Source organism: Parus major, chromosome 4, assembly GCF_001522545.3.
Source record: "Parus major isolate Abel chromosome 4, Parus_major1.1, whole genome shotgun sequence".
Taxonomy (NCBI): Eukaryota; Metazoa; Chordata; class Aves; order Passeriformes; family Paridae; genus Parus; species Parus major.
The window spans coordinates 64,977,616-64,998,437 of record NC_031771.1 but is presented as its reverse complement, the minus strand read 5'-3'; the positions used below and the strand labels follow the sequence as shown (position 1 = coordinate 64,998,437).

At 38.6% G+C, this 20,822-nt stretch overlaps 1 protein-coding gene across 2 annotated transcripts in view; it reads left to right on the top strand.

Moving 5' to 3' along the window:
• CTNNA2 (catenin alpha 2) overlaps positions 1–20,822 on the top strand; it is a 405,963-nt gene that overhangs the window by 351,465 nt on the left and 33,676 nt on the right. For both annotated transcript variants that reach the window (XM_015624690.1, XM_015624688.1), the window contains exons 12-14: positions 9,272–9,423; positions 17,248–17,361; positions 20,528–20,709. In XM_015624690.1, the coding sequence (XP_015480176.1) occupies positions 9,272–9,423; positions 17,248–17,361; positions 20,528–20,709 (448 nt within the window). The remainder of the gene's footprint in view (positions 1–9,271; positions 9,424–17,247; positions 17,362–20,527; positions 20,710–20,822) is intronic.

Below are 20,822 nucleotides of genomic sequence, written 5' to 3'. Positions count from 1 at the left end.
TCAAGAGGGTTGGATTTAAGCTGGGAAAACTGGAGTAGACTTTGCAGGGTTGTGATGAAAGGAAGTGAACGGGAAATGAAAGGGGTAAGAGCAGAAGGAGTAGGGCCAGAACTGCCTGGGAAAGGCTGTGAAAACTTCCCAACCATTTTTTATTTTATTTTTTTTGCTCCAGTTTGCACTGGGCTGTCTGGAAACCATCCTGGAACAGCAAGTACCACTTGGGGTACTCCTGTGAAGGACGCTGGAAATTTGAAATCTGATTCACACCAGAAACTGGAGTTTCAGCTTTTAGCATGTTTTAAAAATATCCCAGTAACTTTGTAACTCCCTGGTTTTAAGTAGGTCACTCTTACTTCTGTTTTGACACACTTTTTTTTATTTTTTTTTATTTTGTCTTTATCAGAATGGACTGAAGTTGAAAATCAGCACTACTGGCAATTCAGCAATAAGCCTGTGAGAGTTTTATCAGTGTGAGTAGGGCAAACTTGAAAGATATTTATCACTAAGAAAAGGCAGCTCAATGATGTTATCAAAGCTAATACTAAAATGTGGGAAAGATGGATTTTTCAGCAGTGATATGATGGCAAACAAAATGTAGAAGCAAGAAGATGAATTTAAGCATAGCTGTAATCAAAAAAATAACCCATATTGAATCTGAGGGAGAGCTGAAAGATGCAAAATGGAACCTATTTAAAAAATAAATGATGTTAAATTCATGTTTTATGGGAGTTCAGGTAGTTACAATAAAACTTATGAGTACCATCATCCTGAGAACATGAGATCATTTTTCCAGGAGTTTTGATCAAATTATGACTTTTATTCTGCAAAGTACTGTAGCATTTTCGCTAAAGTTTTACTAAACTGAAATCCAAAGGTCAAGGTGTCAACAAGAAAAAAAAAAAGTAATGCATTATTAAAGAAAAGGTAGTTTACAAAAGGACCAGAGAACACCCAAGATTGTGTTCCACTACTGCTTGGTTTGATCCAAAGGATTTTTAACCAGAGGAATTCACTAAGAAATCATATAAAATGCATTATAAAGCAATTAAATGAGACATAAGAGATGAATAAATCACCACTGTAGCTCAAAGCTGAAATGCTAGCTCTTTTTCTCTCCACTTTTAGAGTTTAAAAATGAAATACAATGCTAAAGGAGAATATAATGTAATTGGTCTAGATTTTCAAAGGCTCTTCCTAACACACTGCACATGCAGCTGTTTGACAAAGGGGTAACCATGGGGTGAGTATTAGGGCCTTTGATGGGTTAAGAGCTGGTGGCAAGGCACGAGCAAAGCACAAGTGATCATTTCTCAGCAAGCAGAAAGGGAACTTTTGTGAGTTCCAGGGTCAGCCCCGTGGTTGGTGCACAAGGCATTCATTAACAGGTGAATGGGCAGCACCAAAATCTGCCCAAAGGAAAATGCTGTTTGGGCTGCTGGGGAGAGAAAGACAAGACTAAAAGATATTTTTATTTAATTTCTCTAGGTAAATTAAATCTATATTGATTAAATCTGCATTGACAGGAAGGTTCTGAGTTAATTCATGGTCTCAGAAAAACTGTGGCAGTGTAATGGGCAGCTGAGAAATCATACTTTTTCCATGCTCAACAGCCTCACATCGGTGCTGAAGATGTAAGGATGTGCTTACAGGAGGATATTCACTGAATTCCCCAAGTAGATATTTCCACTTTGTTCTCCACAACCTAAAGATCTTCCAGAAGTGGAAAAGGATTACATAATCAAAGAAAAATCAAGATTTAGATGTGAATTAACTCAGTGAGAGTTTAAAAAATACCAAGGTTATCTATTTTGGATGTGCCAGACACCTTGTATAATGAATAGTGGGTTAATATAATAGAAATACCATTTTCATAAACCGGTATTATTTAATCACAGCTCAAATGTGTTCTCAAAAACATTTTGTGCTCTTAAAAGCTGTTCTTTAAAATAAGGAGGGTGGTGGTGGAATTAGAAAGAAATTTCCCAGGTCTAGAAAATATAGTCAGAGAAATGGAGTGAGTATCCATCCACCAACTCCAGCAGAATGTTTTGTGAATACAAGTGTGAATTGTACAATAATGTTTTAAAATAAAAGCCCTGGTATTCCTTGCATCCCCTCGCCTACACACACCTACATATTGATATACACAAACTTAAAGCTAAGCCAGGAAGGGTGGTTTGCTTTTTACATAACCTACTTGGTGTTCAACAGCATCAGCCTGCTTTCTGAAGAATTTGCTTTCATTTGAAGTATTAACCTAAGAGTGTTCTGTTTGGCAGGAATAATATTTTGGGGGTGCTGGCTGTGTGTAGTCTTGCCCAGGTAGAGTGAGACAGCTGAAGCTGGTGAGACACAAATGTCCCTACAGCTGACATTTGTTATCCTCTGTCCACTTTGGGATGGACCTGTCCATAGTCAGTGGCCTCCTGTGCTGGCCAGGAGGCAAACAGCACTCACCTGACTTCTGCCCTGACATTTATCTTTCTGTCAATGGCAGTTCAGGCAGGACAAGGTTTGAAGGTGTGTTTTTCCCCCTCGTGTGTGTGTCCCTGTCTCCCAGCACTTGGTGACATAGCTCCAGACATGCCGTTAATTTCTGCAATGGCCATCTCACCTCATGGGCTGCACATGAGCAAATCCATTTCTCTCATTCCCACATCAATCTGCTTGGTTGCATAAACCCACAGATAAAGTTGGAGCCTTCTGGGAAGTGCCAGAAGACTTAACACAAGGGAGTCAAAGGGTCAGGATTGACCATAAATTCAAGGAAGCCTGAGAACACTGTTTTTTGTGGGCCATGGGTAAATCAGTATTTGGCAGTGAAGGCTGATTCTTCCTGAAAGTCTTGTGTTCACTGCAAACTGCTATAAGCTGTGGATATTCATTATTTTACAGCTGACTTTTAACCATTTAATGAGGGGATTGGACAGTGATGTTTCATCCTTTCTGTGCTGTAGCACCGTGCCCTAATTTTGCTTTTCCTGTTTCCCAAGTATGAGACACACAGGATTTGATACCCAAAACAGAGCTGGGGAAGGGTCTGGAGCCCAAGGAGGGGCTGAGGGAGCTGGGAAAGGGGCTCAGCCTGGAGAAAAGGAGGCTCAGGGGGCCCTTCTGGCTCTGCACAACTCCCTGCCAGGAGGGGACAGCCGGGGGGGTCGGGCTCTGCTCCCAGGGAACAGGGACAGGAGGAGAGGGAACAGCTCAGGCTGGGCCAGGGGAGGTTTAGGTTGGAGATTTGGGAAGGTTTTCTTTGCCCAAAGAATGTCCAGCCCTGGCACAGCTGCCCAGGGCAGTGGTGGATTTCCCATCCCAGGAGGGATTTAAAAGCTGTGTGGATGTGGCACTTGGGGACATGGTCACTGGTGGCTTTGGCAGTGCTGGGTTAAGGGTTGGACTCCATGATCTGAGGGAACTTTTCCAACCCTAATGATTCTGTGATTCTATGATATGTTATGTAATATTTCAGTAGACTTAAAAGCTTTTTCTTTTCAATTAGCAATATAATAGTCATGACTGAAATGTAAATTATATGATGTGAGACCAGGACTTAAAAACATTCTGTGAAGTATTTAGAATCTTCTGATAAGGAATGTACAGTTCTAGAAACAGGTTTTCACAAACACTTTGAGCTAAATAAGGTATCATATTTCATTCCTTATTTATCCTTCAAATTAAACTAAAAAACTGCACTGTCTTTGACAGATGATGTCAGATATCCCTTAGGAATGATCTTTCAAATACCTGTTTTAAATACTTGAACTTCCCAGTAGACTGCATTCTTTCTTCAGTTAAGTAAATTAATGTATTAAAAAAAAAAAAAGAACAAAAACAAGCCACACAAACACAAAAAACAACAGAAAAAATTTAATCCAGAGCCCTGAAATTTTTAAACTGTAACATTGTGAATGTTTCATACTAAAATCTTTTAAATCTGGATAAAGAGTTTTTTTTTCTTAAGAGAGCTTTATTTTTTTTAATATTTTTGTAATTTAATGGATCATTCATGGTTTTTTTTATTTTTTTTTCCTCTCCTCTGATAACCTTAAGTTTACAATCCTGCCTGTCAGATATATATATATTATATATAAATAAATATATATATATATAAAATTATAGGTAATTTTCTTGCTTTACATGACACAAACAACTATGATGTTTAGGAGAATCACAGACATTTTCAGGGATCCTGAAACTTTTAGCAGTGTAGATGTCCAAACCTTCAGACTGTGTAATTCTTGAATAATCTTACCCACAACTGACCAGATTTTTGTAACCATTTAAGGGCCATGTAGATAAAGTGATTTACACCTTAAATGATGTGCCCCTATCAATGTGCCATAGGGAAAATCAGTTTTCATAAGGACAGGTACAAATTCTTGGAGGGCTGCAGAGCTGTGAGGGATGGCCAGAGGGCACAGCTGGGTGTGGTGGGTACAGGAGAGCAGTCACTTCTCTGCAGCCCAAATATCTGATTTGTCTGAGGACAGGCTCCAGGGAACACCCCCTGGGCTTTGAGAAGGGTGCTTCCCTTGGATCCAAATCCCTGGGTTCTAAACAGAGTCAAGTAGGTGCTTGGCTTTTCAAAATGAAGCTCTAGGAAATAGCTCTGCTGGTGCCTTTCAAAAATTGTCTTCTGGGCAGAAAAATGCCCCAAAGATGAGAGCCCTGGGAACCCTTCAGTTCCAGTGAGATTGGGATGGAAAGGAGCCACGTGTGCTCTGCCTGATTGAGAGCCAAAGTGTGCCAGGATTTGGTGCACAAATGGGGTTGATTTGTTTGATTTATGCCTGAACTTGGTTGTCTAAAGCAGGCATCTGGTCCAAGCCAAACACCTCCCTCTGTGTTTAGTGGGCAGAGGAAAATCAGAATTTTATCCAGCTGAACTTGAGTCTTTAAAGTAGGGTAGGTGTGATTGTCTCACTGAAGCATCCACTGTTCTCTGGTATAAGGAAAGAGATTTCAAACTTACACTTGTATGAAGTGGGACAAAACCAGACCAAATTTCCTGACTCCCATTGATGCTACTAAGAATTAGAAGCCCATGCACCTGGAGGGTCCTTGACCTTTATTGCATTTTTTGCGTCTTAATTATCCCTTTCTACATTTCTGAACATTCACATCTACTTAAGATTCTGAGGAATTTAAGTTCCTAAATAATAAGGCCATAAAAGTGCAATAAATCAGCAAGGCATTCATTTAATCTTGCATACTAATGAAACTTTTTGTTCTAATGCTTTGAACAAGAACGCCCAAACATTTTTTTAATTTTTATCTCAATAATTTTATTATGTAACCTAGCATTTCTCTGTCTGTCAGGGATCTTATTGTTCCCATATCACTAAACAAAATTTGCAGTGATGTTTCTAAGCACCAAAATTGCAGTACAAACTGATTGCCACAGGAGAAGAAGTCAACAGGGAATATGTTTTTAGGAAATAGGTAATTAATTGTAATTTTTATATGTAGGAGATATAGGTGGGTGGGAGAAAAACAAGAAGAACTTTAGAGAAAATATTTTCTTTGTGGAACAGAATGTTTTAAAAAACAAGAAATACAAGTTTGATGAAGGCATGAGTTCATACGTGGTCATATGCTGGATTTCTATCATGCATCAGCAAAAAAGAAAAAAAGAAGTATAATTTAAAAGAATTAATCAATTGATAAAATGGAAGTAATTTCAGCTTTGCTGATTCCCAGTTTTTCTCCAGAAGCCGTTCAACCTAGATTTTGCTGGCATTAGTCTTGCTTTTGGTGCCATTGGAAACTCATCCACAGAAAGGCTTTATAAGGTCTTTATTTTGTTAGAATGACAAAGTCAGTGAATTAGAAGTGTTGCTATTAACTTGGGACCTGATTCTGTCAACATTTATGCAGGTGCCTAATTAATTCATGTAGTTAGGCTGAGAGATGTTAATGGACCACATTTTTCAGTCTAAGCATATGTGTGACTGTTTTCAAGGCCACAGCTCAGACTAAGAAACCAATGTTTAATTTTTCCCCAGAAGTATTGATTTGCTTCTGAATCTAAAATTTATAGCCAATTTCTCTGTGCATAATAAATTAATCATTCTCTTTCTGATGCATTTACAAGTTTTAGCTCCAGATTCAAATGCATGCCTTTGCCTGAATTTTACCTGTGGTTCTTTCACCTTTGGCACAGGAATATCCTTCTTTATGTGATAAATGATAGAGAAGAAGACTGGAGGGGGTTTTTTTCATGGAGCTCAGTAACCTTAACTGGAGAATAATACATTTCTTAACTCAATTTTCAATTTTGAGAAACTTCACTGCAATAAATGACAATATATGCTTAGAGAAGCAATAATAGTCCTGTATTAAAGGTGGTTTTTTTCTTCCTTGTCCAGTCAAAAGTGAGTCCTGAAGTAAAAATACGATTGGCAAGCAAGTAATTCCTAAAGCAGTTTAATATCTGTTGCCATTTTGAAACAGCAGATGATGTTCACGTGTAGTAATGTAAATTAGGGACTAAATTATAGCCAGGTCTGCAAAATCAGAACTGACTGAAGAAGCTTCCACCCCCAGTGGAGTTAATAAATGTGGTCAGGAATGAATGTCTCATGTTCAGGAATATGAATAAAGTGTAACATCATCCACCTTACAACCATTTAATTGAAATTTCTCTTGTTCTAAGAGTGTCACACGACAAAGTCCAGCTGTGCTGTATCTGCTTCCCCCACTGTCCCTGCCCTGCCAAGGGAAATATTGTAAAAGCTTGGTGCAACTTATTTCCACAAATCTGTTGCCTGTCCAGCATCTGCTGATTATTTACAGATAATTAAACATTAATTGCTCCATGTCATGTTTCATTTTATTTCTGGGCACTGAAATTATGTTGAATATAGTGTAAATCCTCCTTCCTTTCTTCTCTACCTATCATGAACCTTCATAGAAGGATTATATGCCTTTATCTAAAATAGACAAGTGCTTTCTTTTTTCTTTTTTTTTTTTTTTTTTATTCCCAAATCCCTGGAATTTTCACCATTACTGTTTTTCTTCAGTTCTCAAAAATGGTTCAGAATTTGCTTTGATTTTTTTCTTAAGAGCTATGGAAATTTTATTATACTCTGTTAACTTGAACACATATGTAAAAGATAAATTTCCTTATGTTTATATAGATGTTCTTCAAACTGCCCATTCCTAATTAATTCCTGTCACACCTGCTGTTAATTATACCCAATACCTGACCGCCTTGGCTAATTAGGAAATTTTAGACAGAAATTTAAGGTTAAATTTAATTTAAACCCAAATATTACGGTTCTTTACCTCTTTTTTTTTTATTGTTGTCATTATTGCATCTCTAGTTTTACCTATTTTATCCAAAAAAATCCAAAATAATTTCTCTTTTATTCTTTAGATTTACTTGTTTACACTGTATTTTTAATGACTGCTTTTTGATATTCAGGCTAGATACTTCCCTATGCAATCATATTTGTCTCCTACTACACTTTCAAGTGTTCTATTAATTAAGGTAATTTGATATATGCATTTATTAAATACTCTTTCCAAAACTTCCATCTCTCTCAAACTCCTTTTCTAATTAAAATGTTTCCCCTCTGCCTGGCAGTGTTTTGTTAATGTTTACTTTTTTAAAGTCTATTGTTGCTGTCACTTTTTCCTGTTTCTCCAGTGTATCCCAGGAACTTACTGAACATTATCTGCATGGAAAATACAAATCTGTTCTTTCATCTGTCTATATGTGTGTGTGTGCATATATATATATATATATATATATATATATATATATGAATATATATATATATAGTGATGTATAAACAAGATTTGAATCAATATATCCCTCTAAAGGTTTCCTCATTTGCATCCAATGCTTAATATTTAACTGCCAGAAACAGAAAGTTTGAGCTCATGGTTGCTGACACTTCAAAATGTAAACTGTTATTAAATCATGGGGTTTTTTTGTGGTTTTACTTTAAGTAAAATAAGTTTAAGAACATTAAGTCAAGAAGAAAATGTGGCTTCCTACCACAGCAGAAGTTCCTGGGACAGAATGTCACTTCTCTTGAGGAAAATAACTGGAAATTCCCCTTTGTATTCATCAGTTGGGTTCAGGTTACCAATAAGTGTATTAAAAATAGGGTTTAGGGAAAAGATGGGCAAAAAAGGTAACATTTTAAAAACAAAAAAAAGGCAGTAACTGTTGTGGGAATCATAATTTTCTGTTCTTTTTATTGCAAAGTCAGAGATCCATGAGCTAGATACCTAAATGCTAGAATAAGAGTGATGTGAATATGATTAAAAGATGGCTATCTATAAATCTTAAACTTGACCCAAGTTCCTTAAATTCTTAAGAATCAATCCAACTGCATTTTTTTATCCAAGTTTCTAATCAAACATGGATTATGTTTGTCCTCTGTGAGCACAGTCCTCCAAAATTAATGTTTAAATGATGAAGAGTAAACAGGCACAGGAATGCAGGTGCAGGATAATCAGTGGGACCTGATGTTCATGTTTGTAGGATTTGGGTTTGAGCTGTTAGAGGACTGATCTGGAGATGAGTTATTTTCCTACAAACACCGTGTGTAGAAAGTAAATATACCTTCAAAGGAATCCTCTACAAAATTTGAAGAAAAGTCTCTTGCTACTTCAAGCAATGCCCTGAAACCATTTACAAAAGTAAATAACTGCTATAAGTTGTAGATTAAATCAATTCATAGCACAGTTTATAATATTTTTAGCCTATATCTATGGCTATGTTTTGTGTTATATACATGGTGATAGTGAAGAAACAGAAGATTCATTTAGGTGTCTTCACAAAAGTATATCCTTAATTTTGCATTTTGTCCCTTTCAAAATTATTATTATTTAGTATGAGTTAGAGTATAATTTGTGTAAATTAGTGGCATAGTGGTTACAGTTTGCTTTGATCACTTGATACAAATATTTTCTGTGCTCATTACAGGTTGTAAAGCTCTTAAATGAACTTTGCTGACTGCTCAGGTACCTTGCAGCCTTTTAAAAGTTAGTAAATCACAGGTTTTGAAGGAAATTTCCTATTCTTTATTGCACAATTGGAGGAGAGAATATAGAGTTGTTTATTTCCATGCTGTCAGATGAAGTGTCAGACCTGTGCAGGGTGGGTACAAACCCACCCATGAGCCTCCCTGCACCTGGGAATTCCCAGGGCAGCACATACCGTGTCTCCTGGAAGTTATCCGCGCCCCAGAGCAGCAGAAAAGTGTTCAGGAGAGAAGGTGTGTAATCCTACTGCCTCTCTTTGTGTTTCACACAGTGATGCCACGTTTTGCTGAGCAAGTGGAGGTGGCCATTGAAGCCCTGAGTGCCAATGTGCCCCAGCCCTTCGAGGAGAACGAGTTCATCGATGCCTCCCGCCTGGTCTACGACGGAGTTCGGGACATCAGGAAAGCTGTCCTGATGATCAGGGTATGTAAAGCTCCTGGGGAGTGAAAACTGGGATTTACAGGGAGGTATCATGGATAAGAGGAATACAAAACCTCCTTGGAATCAGCCTCGTGTTGTTATAAAAAAGCTTGACATTGAAACAGGCATGAAACAGAAGTATATGCAACAGCAAAAGAATTAGTAAATAAAGAGATGAAGTAGTTTAGTTGGTGAATCACAATTAGTATGTTTATCAGCTAGGAGAAAATTTGATCACAACTGCCAATAGATGCAATGTTCATTACTGTTTCCATAGTAATAGCATTAATTTGCCAAGGTCTTCAAAGTTTGTGTAGATTTTTTTTGTTGTTTTGTTTATTTGCCTTTTTTTTTTCCTAGTGTATGTGTGCTGCCTGGAATGCAAGGTAGGTCTGGTTAAAATCTAAATGAATAAATTATCTTCTGCTCCAGTGAGCCTCTGCAGGGATGGTTTTGAATGTTTACCAAGGTAAAAAACTTGTCATTTTGGTGTTGACTAGCCAGTTGATTCAATTTGCTTAGGCATCTTTTAATAAAATAAGCAAACAAATAAAAGACACCACAGAACAACATCATTATTGTGATAGTAGGTGTGTGATGCTTTTCAGTTTAGTCAGCAATGATTTAAAAGAGAAAAGCAGCAAACCAAATGTGGTTTGGACATCTCTTCAGCAACTGGAACAGTTATTTGAAACCCAAATTACCTTGAATCTGCCTTAATGAAAGCCATGTACAAGTAAAGCTATGCAGAAAATCACAGAGGAAACTTTGAGGCAAGGGCTGAAATATCAACATCAACATCATCCCTCTGAGCAAACAGGTAACATGCCCTTGTGGTCATGAGTGATGTGAGACTTCAGGCAGTTGCAACACTCCAAAATAGCTCCATTTTACTCATCTGTCCCTATGTATTAACATTTACACAAAAATCTTCTGACAGGCTTAATTTTACAACTGCCAGACATAAATCCCATTCTCATACCCAGTGCTCATCACAGGTGGCCTGAATTATAGTCATGGCTTGTGATGGGGGCAAACCCTTCCTGATCTCTGGGTGTGCAGCACTGGAGGATTGGCAGCTCTTCCGGAAGGGCAGGGAAATCTTTACTTGAATTGCTTCCCTGTGAGGGTGTCAGGCCCTGGCACAGGGTGCCCAGAGAAGCTGTAGCTGCCCCTGGATCCCTGGAAGTGCCCAAGGCCAGGCTGGATGGGGCTTGGAGCAGCCTGGGACAGTGGAAGGTGTCCCTGCCCATGGCAGGGGTGGGACTGGTTGAGTTTTAAGGTCCCTTCCAACCCAAACCATTCCAGCATTCTGTGATTCTGGGAAGTGAAAGATCTGCATAGTAAAGGATCTCTGTTTTCCCTTTGATTTCTCAAGTTCTCAGTCTGTAACAACAGTTTCCAAATTTTTCTTAGGACAAGAACAACTGCTTAGCACATTTTAATCTTTTCTAGTCACTTCAAATTATGATTGTGTCATAGACTCAATCATCAGGTGGGATCTCCTACAAACCCAGGTTTTCCCATCCCCTACACAGAGTTCCAGCTACCAGCACCTCCCATAGATCAGACAGCCCCAAGAGTTTGCCATGAGATGTCCATCCTGGTGAGATGTTTCTAATTTTAAATTTTGAATTTTGAAGGCCTGACCACTTTCTTTGTTGCTGCCTGATTGTTCTGTGTACCTGGAGAGCTGTTCAGCATTCAGGCTTCTCAGTCTCCTTAGGAAAATCCCAAGTTACTTTTGCCATTATATCACTACTACTTTCCACCTGTTGTATGATATGAATTAATGAATTCTGTTAGCCCAGATTAGGAAGATTTAGTTTTGCATTCAGACAATTAACTTATTTATGGAGCTCAATGTAATACTCCATACCCAGGAAGAGAACTAAAGCACATAAATGGACTCATTATCCATGTAAGTTAACTGGAAAAATCCACATATATAAGCTTACACAGACCAGAGTTTGCTGAATCAGAACCATATTTGCTGTAGAAAACAAAATTAGTTTCACTTGGAGATACTCTTTAACATTTCCATCTGATCATCTCACGCTAAAATGGGACGTATAATTAAAGGCTGAGGCTATAAAAGCCTTTAGAAAATTTTCATCTAATAATCTGTCAAATATTGTGCACCCTTTAATTCAGGTAGTAAAACTTTTTCAGAATTGCAAAAAAGGAAAATAAACCAATCTTGTGAACTTTTTAGAGCATCTGACACAATTATTTTCAGGCAGTAATTGTTTGTGTGCAAGCTGTGAAAGATTGAATTTATCTGAGATGAGTCCCCTCATTCCAGAGAGTAAATAAAGCCAGTTTTTAAATTAATTTTGGTGGTTATTATTACTTTTAGTAAGCTGAAGGAAAGGGTGGGTAGTCTCAGTTCTTCGTTTTCCTGCAAAAGGGGAGAAATTTTTTGTCCCTTTGGAGGAGAAAGGAGACTCATTTTTTCATTGAGGACTATTATTTTTATCTATACAGAAGAAAAAGATCTCTTCCACAAATTAAGAAGTAGTATAAATTAATTTAAGAGTATAATTATAAAACCTAGAAATAAAATAGAAAATAATAACTTCATTCCAGCACCTTTCCTATTACTGTGTAGGGATGGAATTGCACTTTGTGTTTTCATAGCTGCTTATGAAATTCCCTGAGTTATTGGCCAGAAACCCTCTCTGCAGTCAGGAGGACTCTTAGGACCCGAGGGAACGGCTGGAGCTTTGTCAGGGGAGGTTGAGGTCAGATATCAGGAAAAGGTTCTTCACCCAGAGGCTGGCTGTGCACTGGAACAGGGTCCCCAGGGAAGTGGTCACAGCACCAGGTGTTAAGATCTGGTTATTGAAATTGTTAGAGAGATGCCTCTGCCTGACTTAAGGTGCAAACAAGACCAAATGCTGAAGCTGATAGTATAGATTTTATTTAACAGTAGTGTGAGGGAGAGAGAAAGAAAAAGAGGAGCAGGGTGGGAGAGAGAGAGTGACAGATTAAGCAGAAAATATCACCACTCTGGATCCTGACAGCATCTCATTGATCCTTTTCTTCTGTTTTAATCCATGCTGAGGGTCCCAGAGCACACAGCTCCATGGGTTAATGTTTGTTTGGGCCAGCTGGGAATGCCTGCTGCCTCCCCTGGGGGGAACAGGTTTGAAGCTCTGTTGGAGCAGGCTCTGATCTGTGGCATGGCTTTGCATCACGTGCAGTTCTCTGCTGCAAGGGCTCAGCAATGAGTCTGGGGGTGTTCTGGGGGTCTTTGATGGTTTTATGATGGTTTATGACCCCTCCTCTGAATGCCCCATGGATGTGGGTGGGTTTCACACCTGAGCCAGTTTGTGTAAGGCTGGGTGGGTGTTCACTCCCTGTGTCACACACCCAAAATCTCTCCTCCCCCCCATCAAACAGAGCCAGGGCTGATTCTTCTCCCCAGCCTTGGTTATCTCTCCTTACAGCTCTCTTTAGCTCTGGACTGTGACACCACCTTTACCTTTGCTCAGGTTCCCATCAGGTGGCTTTACTCACACACCAGTTCTCCTCAGGAGGGACACTGAACAGGCCTCTGGTGGTCACAGCTTCCCTAAACAGTTTTGCCATAATGGCAAAGGCCTTTTTTAAGAGTGTTTAACCATGAACCTTTTCAGTCTCTCAAACCAAGCCTGACAGAGTTCAGGAAGCATTTAGATGATGCTCTCAGGAACAAGTTGTGATTCTTGGGGATGTCCTGTGGAAGACCAGGAGCTGGACTTTGATGAAGTTTGTGAACTCCTTCCAATTTGGGATATTTTATTCTCTTATTAAGGGATTTTCAGTGCTTGGGAGAAGACCTCAGCAAAAATGGCTGTGGGGTCCTCAGCCCAGCTATTTGGGTGTATTAATGATCTTTTCTTCTTCTCCTCTGCCACACTTGTCAGGTTTAGCCACCATCACCTCTGGGGCAGCCACTGTGGTGAAACCCAAAGTGCTGCAGCATTTCAGGTCCTCTGTAAAACCAGATTTGGTGCAGAATCCCATTGTCTTTTGAAACATCCTTTCTCCAGAGTGTGTTGTGAGGTCCAGTGTTCCCATTGAGTGCCTGCTGCTCCTCAAATTGAATTTGAAGTGTCAAATTTTACTGTAAATCACCAAACAACTGAAGACCTGCAGTGAGTGAGGTTCTCTGATTGAGGCACTCAGGTGCTGCTTGCAGCTGAGTCACTCAGGCTGCAGTGGCACCAAAACAAATGTACAGAGCAGCGTGGAGTTGGATTGAAAAGCATTTTGTAAAATCTGGGTTTTTTCCTCCTTGTCTTTTAGAATTAGAGGGAATATTCATTGTAAAAAATAGGGGAGCATCTTTTCATCTCTTCAGTCTTTGCTCTCATTGCAAGGTTAGCTTGACTTGGTGTTCCCAGTGCTGAAATTCTTGTAATTGCATCTTACAATTTTTAAGTGCATAGCAAAGTGGGGTTTCTATCTTCATCAAGTACATTTGAGTTGCTGAAATATGAAACAAATAGCATTTATAAATCTGCATATTTATGCCATTACTGATATAATTCACATTTTCATACTGCAGTCACAAAAGATAAAAAAATGACAGGGATGGAAGATATTTTGTTCACACCAAGCTCTTCCATCAAACAGACAGAGAGATACTAAAAAAATATATATATATTCCAATGCCTGGAAGTGGAAAGTCACCACATTCATATTAGAAATAAAACATGCATCTTTAAAGAGAAAGCATATATTTATTGTATGATTTATCTGGGATTGTGAAAGATTTTTCTTCCCTGGAAGACTTCCTCTGAGTTAGATGAATGTTGTGTGTGGTAGAGATACTGCATTTGAAAAAAAGGGATTTCTTGGGAAGTCCTATGGCTTGTGCTAAAAAACAGATTAAAAATTATGAAAATGGTTCATTTTTCTGCTGAAATCAATCAGTGCATAAAGTCCATTAGTTTTGAATATTACTCTAGCTTTTTTTGCCACTGGTGGCTGTCAGCTCTGTTTGGAAGCTGTCTCCAACCTCAGACCTGTGATTACTACATTTGTGAAACCATAAATCCAGGTGTCTGCAAGACAGAATCTGTCTTTCTGTCTTCCAGCTCAGAGAAATGAAGTCTCAGACTCTGTTGTCTTGGAAACAAGGTTTTAAATATCAAGGTCCTGTTAGTTTTACACAAAAATCAGAATTGTTCTGTATGTGTAGAAGGCCTTGCTAAGAGTAGTCCTTTAAGTCAGATTCAATATAATTTTCTTTTTTGTACTTTTGTGTCTAAACAAAAGGGAAACCCTATTTTGTACAGGCTGCATCTCAGGGGACCAGCTAAGACATGGCAATGGTGCAAGAGTGAAAGCATGAAAATGTTTGAAACTGCAGCATACAGACAAAAATTAACCCCACTTCTTCACCCTAAAGCAAAATGCAGCTGTTTGGGGAAGAAAATGAGGGGGAAAAAATTCACCACACTTGACACCAAGAAAAGAGTGAATCTGAAAGATCACTTTGAATTAGATCTCACTTGTACAGAGGGGAAATAGGAAGATGTCTTGTGATTGTAGTAAATTGCTAACAGTTGCATTGCTTGCCCTTTTGGTTTGCACTGCATTGTCTCCAAGTTCAACATTTATACCCATTAAATTTCAGTCTTTTAAAGACCACAGATTTTAAGATTATGAATGTCAGACAGTAACAGCAATACATTTTTTTTCTGGCTATTTCTTCAAGAATAAGTCCTTGCATAGAATTTTCAGAATATTTTTTTCTTTTTAAGAGGCAGCCTCATGTCCTTGTTGGTCACCATGCTGAGATGTAATATTTTAAATATTACATCTTTCCTTCAAGTCTGACTATGAAAGACTAGGAAAGGACTGTATATTATGTTTTATAATCTTATTTCTAAAAGTGGAGACAGAAGAAACTAAGAGGAGTATATTTGGGTTGTGAAAGGGTGCTGGCTTTACAGTGACCAGTGAAACTGGCTCATTGAGTAGACTTGGAGGATGGTTTATTGAAGCTCTCCACCCTGTTCTTGTTCTGAACAACAAAGCCCAGGCGGATGAAAATCTGAGCCTTGTGATAGAAAATACTCTTTGCTCAGGGAGTTGCAGGATTCTCTTTGTAGCTTGCTTGTTTATGACAGATTTTAAGGTCTCATCCTGCCCTCAGGCAGCTGAGCAGAGGAAACAGAGATTAAAGGTGATTGGAAAACAAGACCATTGGTCATTATAATGATGGGTACCAATCCTTCTCTTTTACCAGTGGCAGTAGAGAGAAGATAAATTCATTTTTCATCTAAACTTCTTCTCCTGCCTGTCCTGTTACACACTCTCTTTGTGCATGCCTCCCTTCAGAGGTGCAGACCAAGGTTCATTACCACACTGTCACACTTGGTTATTTCTTCCTCCAGCACTCAGCATCAAAACACGTATTTAATTCATACTCTTCAAGTCAGATGAAGATGGCTGTGTTTTACTCTCCCCATCCTGTGCACTTCACTGTGCAGCTACCAACAGTGATGTGCACTTGGTGTTGGAAGCCAGGCTGGAACAGAAATATCACCAGAAGACTCCTCTGCGTTACGTTAGAGGGTTTGGAGCCGTTCCTGGAGACTGAGCATCCTCCAGACAGAGCTGTAATGACAACTGGCAGTGATTAGCACCTCTGCTAGAAAACTTGACGTTGCCTCCAAGCACCAAATGCCAGCCTGGATGATTTCTTCTGTAGTGCTTTGGCCTTCTGGGCTGTCACTGGGGGTGATGGGTGTCCGGCGAGGTGAGGATTTCTCTGCAGTTACTGTGGTTTTCTTTTCCTCTTACCTTTGTCATGTATGCTACCCACAGAACTCACTTATGGCCATGATGCTATTCAACCATAAAATGGAATATAATCTTCCTTTTAAAGATTCCATTTTTTTGTACCATCTTTATTAAATATGGTAGAATTTTCAGAATATTTTTTCCCTAAATTGTGATTTTAGTAAGACTGTCTATTTGTATATAAGTAAGGACTTTTTTTTTTTGTCCAAATTTTTTGCTATAAGGTAAAAAAACCCAAATGAACAGATCCATCAATTAAGTTTGTTTCTTTTTTTTTGATCCCTCCTTCCAAGATTTTAAACAATCTGAAGCCTGAAAATTTGTAGCTTGATTTAATCAATCTTCCAAGAAACCCTGCCATCACTTTAGTACCAGCAGTGGAGGCATCCTGATCTCAGCAGGGGGATGAGTCAAATTCCAAAGCTCTGTGTGTGAAAAGGACCATGTGAACTAACGAGATTACACAGATCATAAATTTCATGGTTTTGTTCAAAACCAGTTGACATAATTTACAATTTCTTTCAATGGGAAATATCTTATTTGCTTTGATAAATTTTTCTTCCAGGATGTTAGTTGCTTTTTCCAGGTATTTACTTTCTCTTTTGAAAATTACATGAAGCTTCCAGTAACATAATAGTGTTAGTGTCCATTTATATGTGAAATAACATTATTTGGAAATACTACATTCCAGTTGTTAGTGTTTCCAAAGGATATTTGTTCCTGGAACTGCATTCATCTTGTTAACAGAGTTAAGAGAAATTGCAGCAAGAAAAGTTGTGGCAAAGTAATGACAAATGCCATTTGTAAAGAAAACTAGGCTTGAAACAATTTAATTTTTAAGACAATTCAATTTCAGTTCCTGACTGCTGGGGCAGACAAGTTCATTTCAGAGGAGAATGGAACAGCATTTCCTGGGCAGGTGGTCAATGAAATAAGAGCTCACTGTGCATAGGACTTGGTCTGTGTCCTTTTTAAGCTTATCATCTCTTTTTTGTGGCTTTCTCTCCCATGTCTCTCTCTCTGCAGACCCCTGAGGAGCTCGAGGACGACTCAGACTTTGAGCAGGAGGATTATGATGTGCGCAGCCGAACGAGTGTCCAGACTGAGGATGACCAGCTCATTGCTGGCCAGAGTGCAAGGGTGAGTACAAACCCCACATGCCCCCAGTGAGCTCCAGTAGGGACCAATAAAAACTCTGCCTCAGAAAGCAAAGGCAGTGATTTCCAGTCCTCAGGGTTGTTTAAGAAAGGATGGGACCTGGCTGACAGAGATGTTGAAGGTTTTTTCGTGTCAAACCTATTTAAGTAACATTTATTGAATGATCTTGAGGCTTTTGTGGTGCCTAGTATCAGCTGCTTGCTCCAGCTAGTGCTGGAAGAGGAGGCTTTGCAGGTTTGGAATGTGCTGAAACCGTGGGAGTAGTCAGCAAATTACAAAAAAAAAATAAAAAAAAATCCCATCAGGGCACCATGTGCTGTATCCAGAGAAATCTTACATTAGTCATGTTTCCCAGTGTGCAAACCTGTCAAGAAGATCTGTTTAAGCTACTGAGTAGTCCCTGTAATTTAATTGTAATTGAAGACATTTGCTACTGAGTCAATGTAATTTTACCAGGGTAATTACATCATGATAAACTCCAGTCACTGTGATTTGTGACCTCAGCTTGTGCATGGGGATTCCAAATTAAGCTGAAGAGTGCTTCAGGGGTCACAGGTGCTGGGGAAGTGAAGTCTGTTAACATTCAGGAATATTCCTGTTAACACTCAGGATTATGCCACCCTCTGATCAATGTCTACCTTTTACTGAATAGGCTTCTCAGTTCAGATTATTAAAAAAACCCCAGAATATAATTTTATGCATCATGAAAATACATTGGACTGGAAAGAGGTTTTTTTAAAGAAAAGCCTTTTAGCATTTTCCAGGAGAGAACCAGCGGGAAACTGGGAATTATCTGAATGATTTTCATGGCTGTTTCACACAAGTCTGGTTTGTTCTGATGTGCTAGAAGTAAAGCTATGGACTAAATAAAAAGCATCCTCCCCACACGCTCAAACACCAGCAAAAGTTGGTAACTGGAATGGGGATTTCTTACCTTGGAGTCTGGAAGAGGATTTGTAGGGCTGAAAACTTAAAGATCAACGGGCAAAGATGCTGCAAAATCTCAGAGGACCAGGACACAGGAGTTTTCAGCTGCTGTAGGCTGGGGCTTGGCACAAAGGTTTTACATCCTGAAAAGAAACACTAGAGTAACAAAAATCTGAAGGAAGCTTACTCAGAGGTGTGAGAGAAGTGCAGGGCATGGATCCAGTGGAATGGGCAGAGATTTCTTTTTGTCTTGAAATTATTTCCCTGAATATGGATTATAGATTGTAAATAAACCATACCATGTATCAGAAAAACTGGAATTTTATCTGACATCCCTAAGGCAAAAATTCCAGGATTCCTCCCTGAGACACTGGTGACAGACAGATAGACAGCTGTAGCTGACTATCTTTTGTGATTTTTATATTTTAAAGGGCATGAAGTCCTGTTTGAGATATTCTAAGTATTAACTACTAAAGCAATTCTGAGGTATAACAGAAATAAGATACAGTATAGATTATTTTGTCCAATTTCACAGCCTTTCTCATCTTTTTGGTTACATTTAGGACTGGGTAGCATGTCATCCTTTCTTGATGTGAAACCCAAATAAAGACTGCAGTAATTTTTCTTACTAAGAGTCAAGTTCACCTGGGGATTTAGGAATCTTAAATTCTATTATATTTATTGTGGTTATTATTATTGCTGCATTTAAAAACTTGTGCTTTGATCAACTATACACTGTATAAGCATAATATATCATAAAGACAGCTTCTGAATAATACAGATTGCAATGTGGCACAGGAAGCAACAAATCCCAAAAACCTAAAAGGGAAACAAGCTAAGTCCTCAGTCTGGAGAGTGCTCAGCAGAATGGAATCTTACCTGAACCTTTTCTGGGGAAAAGATGCAGAATACTTTTATTTGCACAATATAATGGATTTTTTTAATATGCTTACTCCATAAGGCTGTTGGTGTTCCAGCAGAAAGACTTGTGCTGGTCTTCAGTAGAAATAAAACTGGAAATTATGGGCTGCATTTGCTATAGGATATGGGTGCTTTGAAAGCACATCAGCAGCTGGAGCAGAAATATTAAAGCACTGTTTAGCAGTTTAAAGAGTGTTCAGGTGAAGATGCTACTGGAAGAAACCACAGACAAGGCATACAGATAAACTTCCCAAATTTCACTACTCCTATCACATTCTCTATAACTTAATTCCTCAGTTCTGTTGTTTTGTGTGCATTTTATATATTTATTTATTAGCTTGACTTACACTGCATTTTTCTGTGCAAAGACTATTATGTTAACATTTGAAACTGCTGAGTTATATTGATAAGGCCTAATTAAAACTCGTCTTGAATTTTAATTTGATTAACTTGCAAATTTCTCATTCTCTGATCTACTGTTTATAACCCTTTTTAATTTCAGTTTTGGAAAAGGTCAATTATGAATTTTTAAAAGCCAAGAGCATTTTAAGAATATGTAGAAAAAGACTTCAGCTGATTGAAAGTGACATAAACAAGAAAAAAATGTAATGACACTTAAATGTGTCACACCCCATTAAATGCATAATGTGGTCTTCAGAACCCCTAGAGCCAAATAGTAGCTTAACTTGGAAATCATTATTCAAAGTGTCCATTTGATCTTCAGTAGTAATTATTATAATATTTTAGGGTTTTTTTGGAGGGGGGCAGGAACTTTGTGCTTTGTTCAGGCTGAAGCAGATCAGTACCAACCTGTTCAGTGCCTTTTTGCATCTCTTCCAAGAGAAAAATACAACACTTAATATCAGTAAAAGATATATTTGTTACAATTCACTTCCAGTGTATTGTCTTGTGTGTCACAGCTTATTTTAGTGTTCTGTTACTCTGAAATCGTCTGTTTCTGACAGAGGATGAGACAAGGGGAGACACAGCAATTCTGTCTGCCTTTTCCCATAAATGTCACTCGTTTTATTCTTCCTCATAACTGAGATTTAATCCTCCTTTGTCAACTGGTGAATAATCACAACATCATAAATGTAAATTTTATCATCTTGAAAGTGCAAGAAGAGGCATAAACATGCTGTGAATGTGCTTTTGCCTGTCCTGACAGAAATCAAATGCCTACAAGATTTTGCTTGGCATCTTCAACTCCCATAAAAAGAAACTCAAACTGTTGGGACCACTGGAAAGATCCAGTTTGTAACTTCTTTTTCTTCATGTCCAAATCCTGTTGTTTCTCCAGGCTATCATGGCTCAGCTGCCTCAGGAGGAGAAAGCAAAGATTGCTGAGCAGGTGGAGATATTCCACCAGGAGAAGAGCAAGCTGGATGCAGAGGTGGCCAAGTGGGATGACAGTGGCAATGACATCATCGTGCTGGCCAAGCAGATGTGCATGATTATGATGGAAATGACAGATTTCACCAGGTAAGGACAAAATAACCCCAGCTGAGGAGCTCAGATGTGCCACATCTTCCTTTTCTGCTTGACTGGTACCCTTTTGAGATGATTTTCTGTGGTTTTGGGGATGCAAAGCCAAG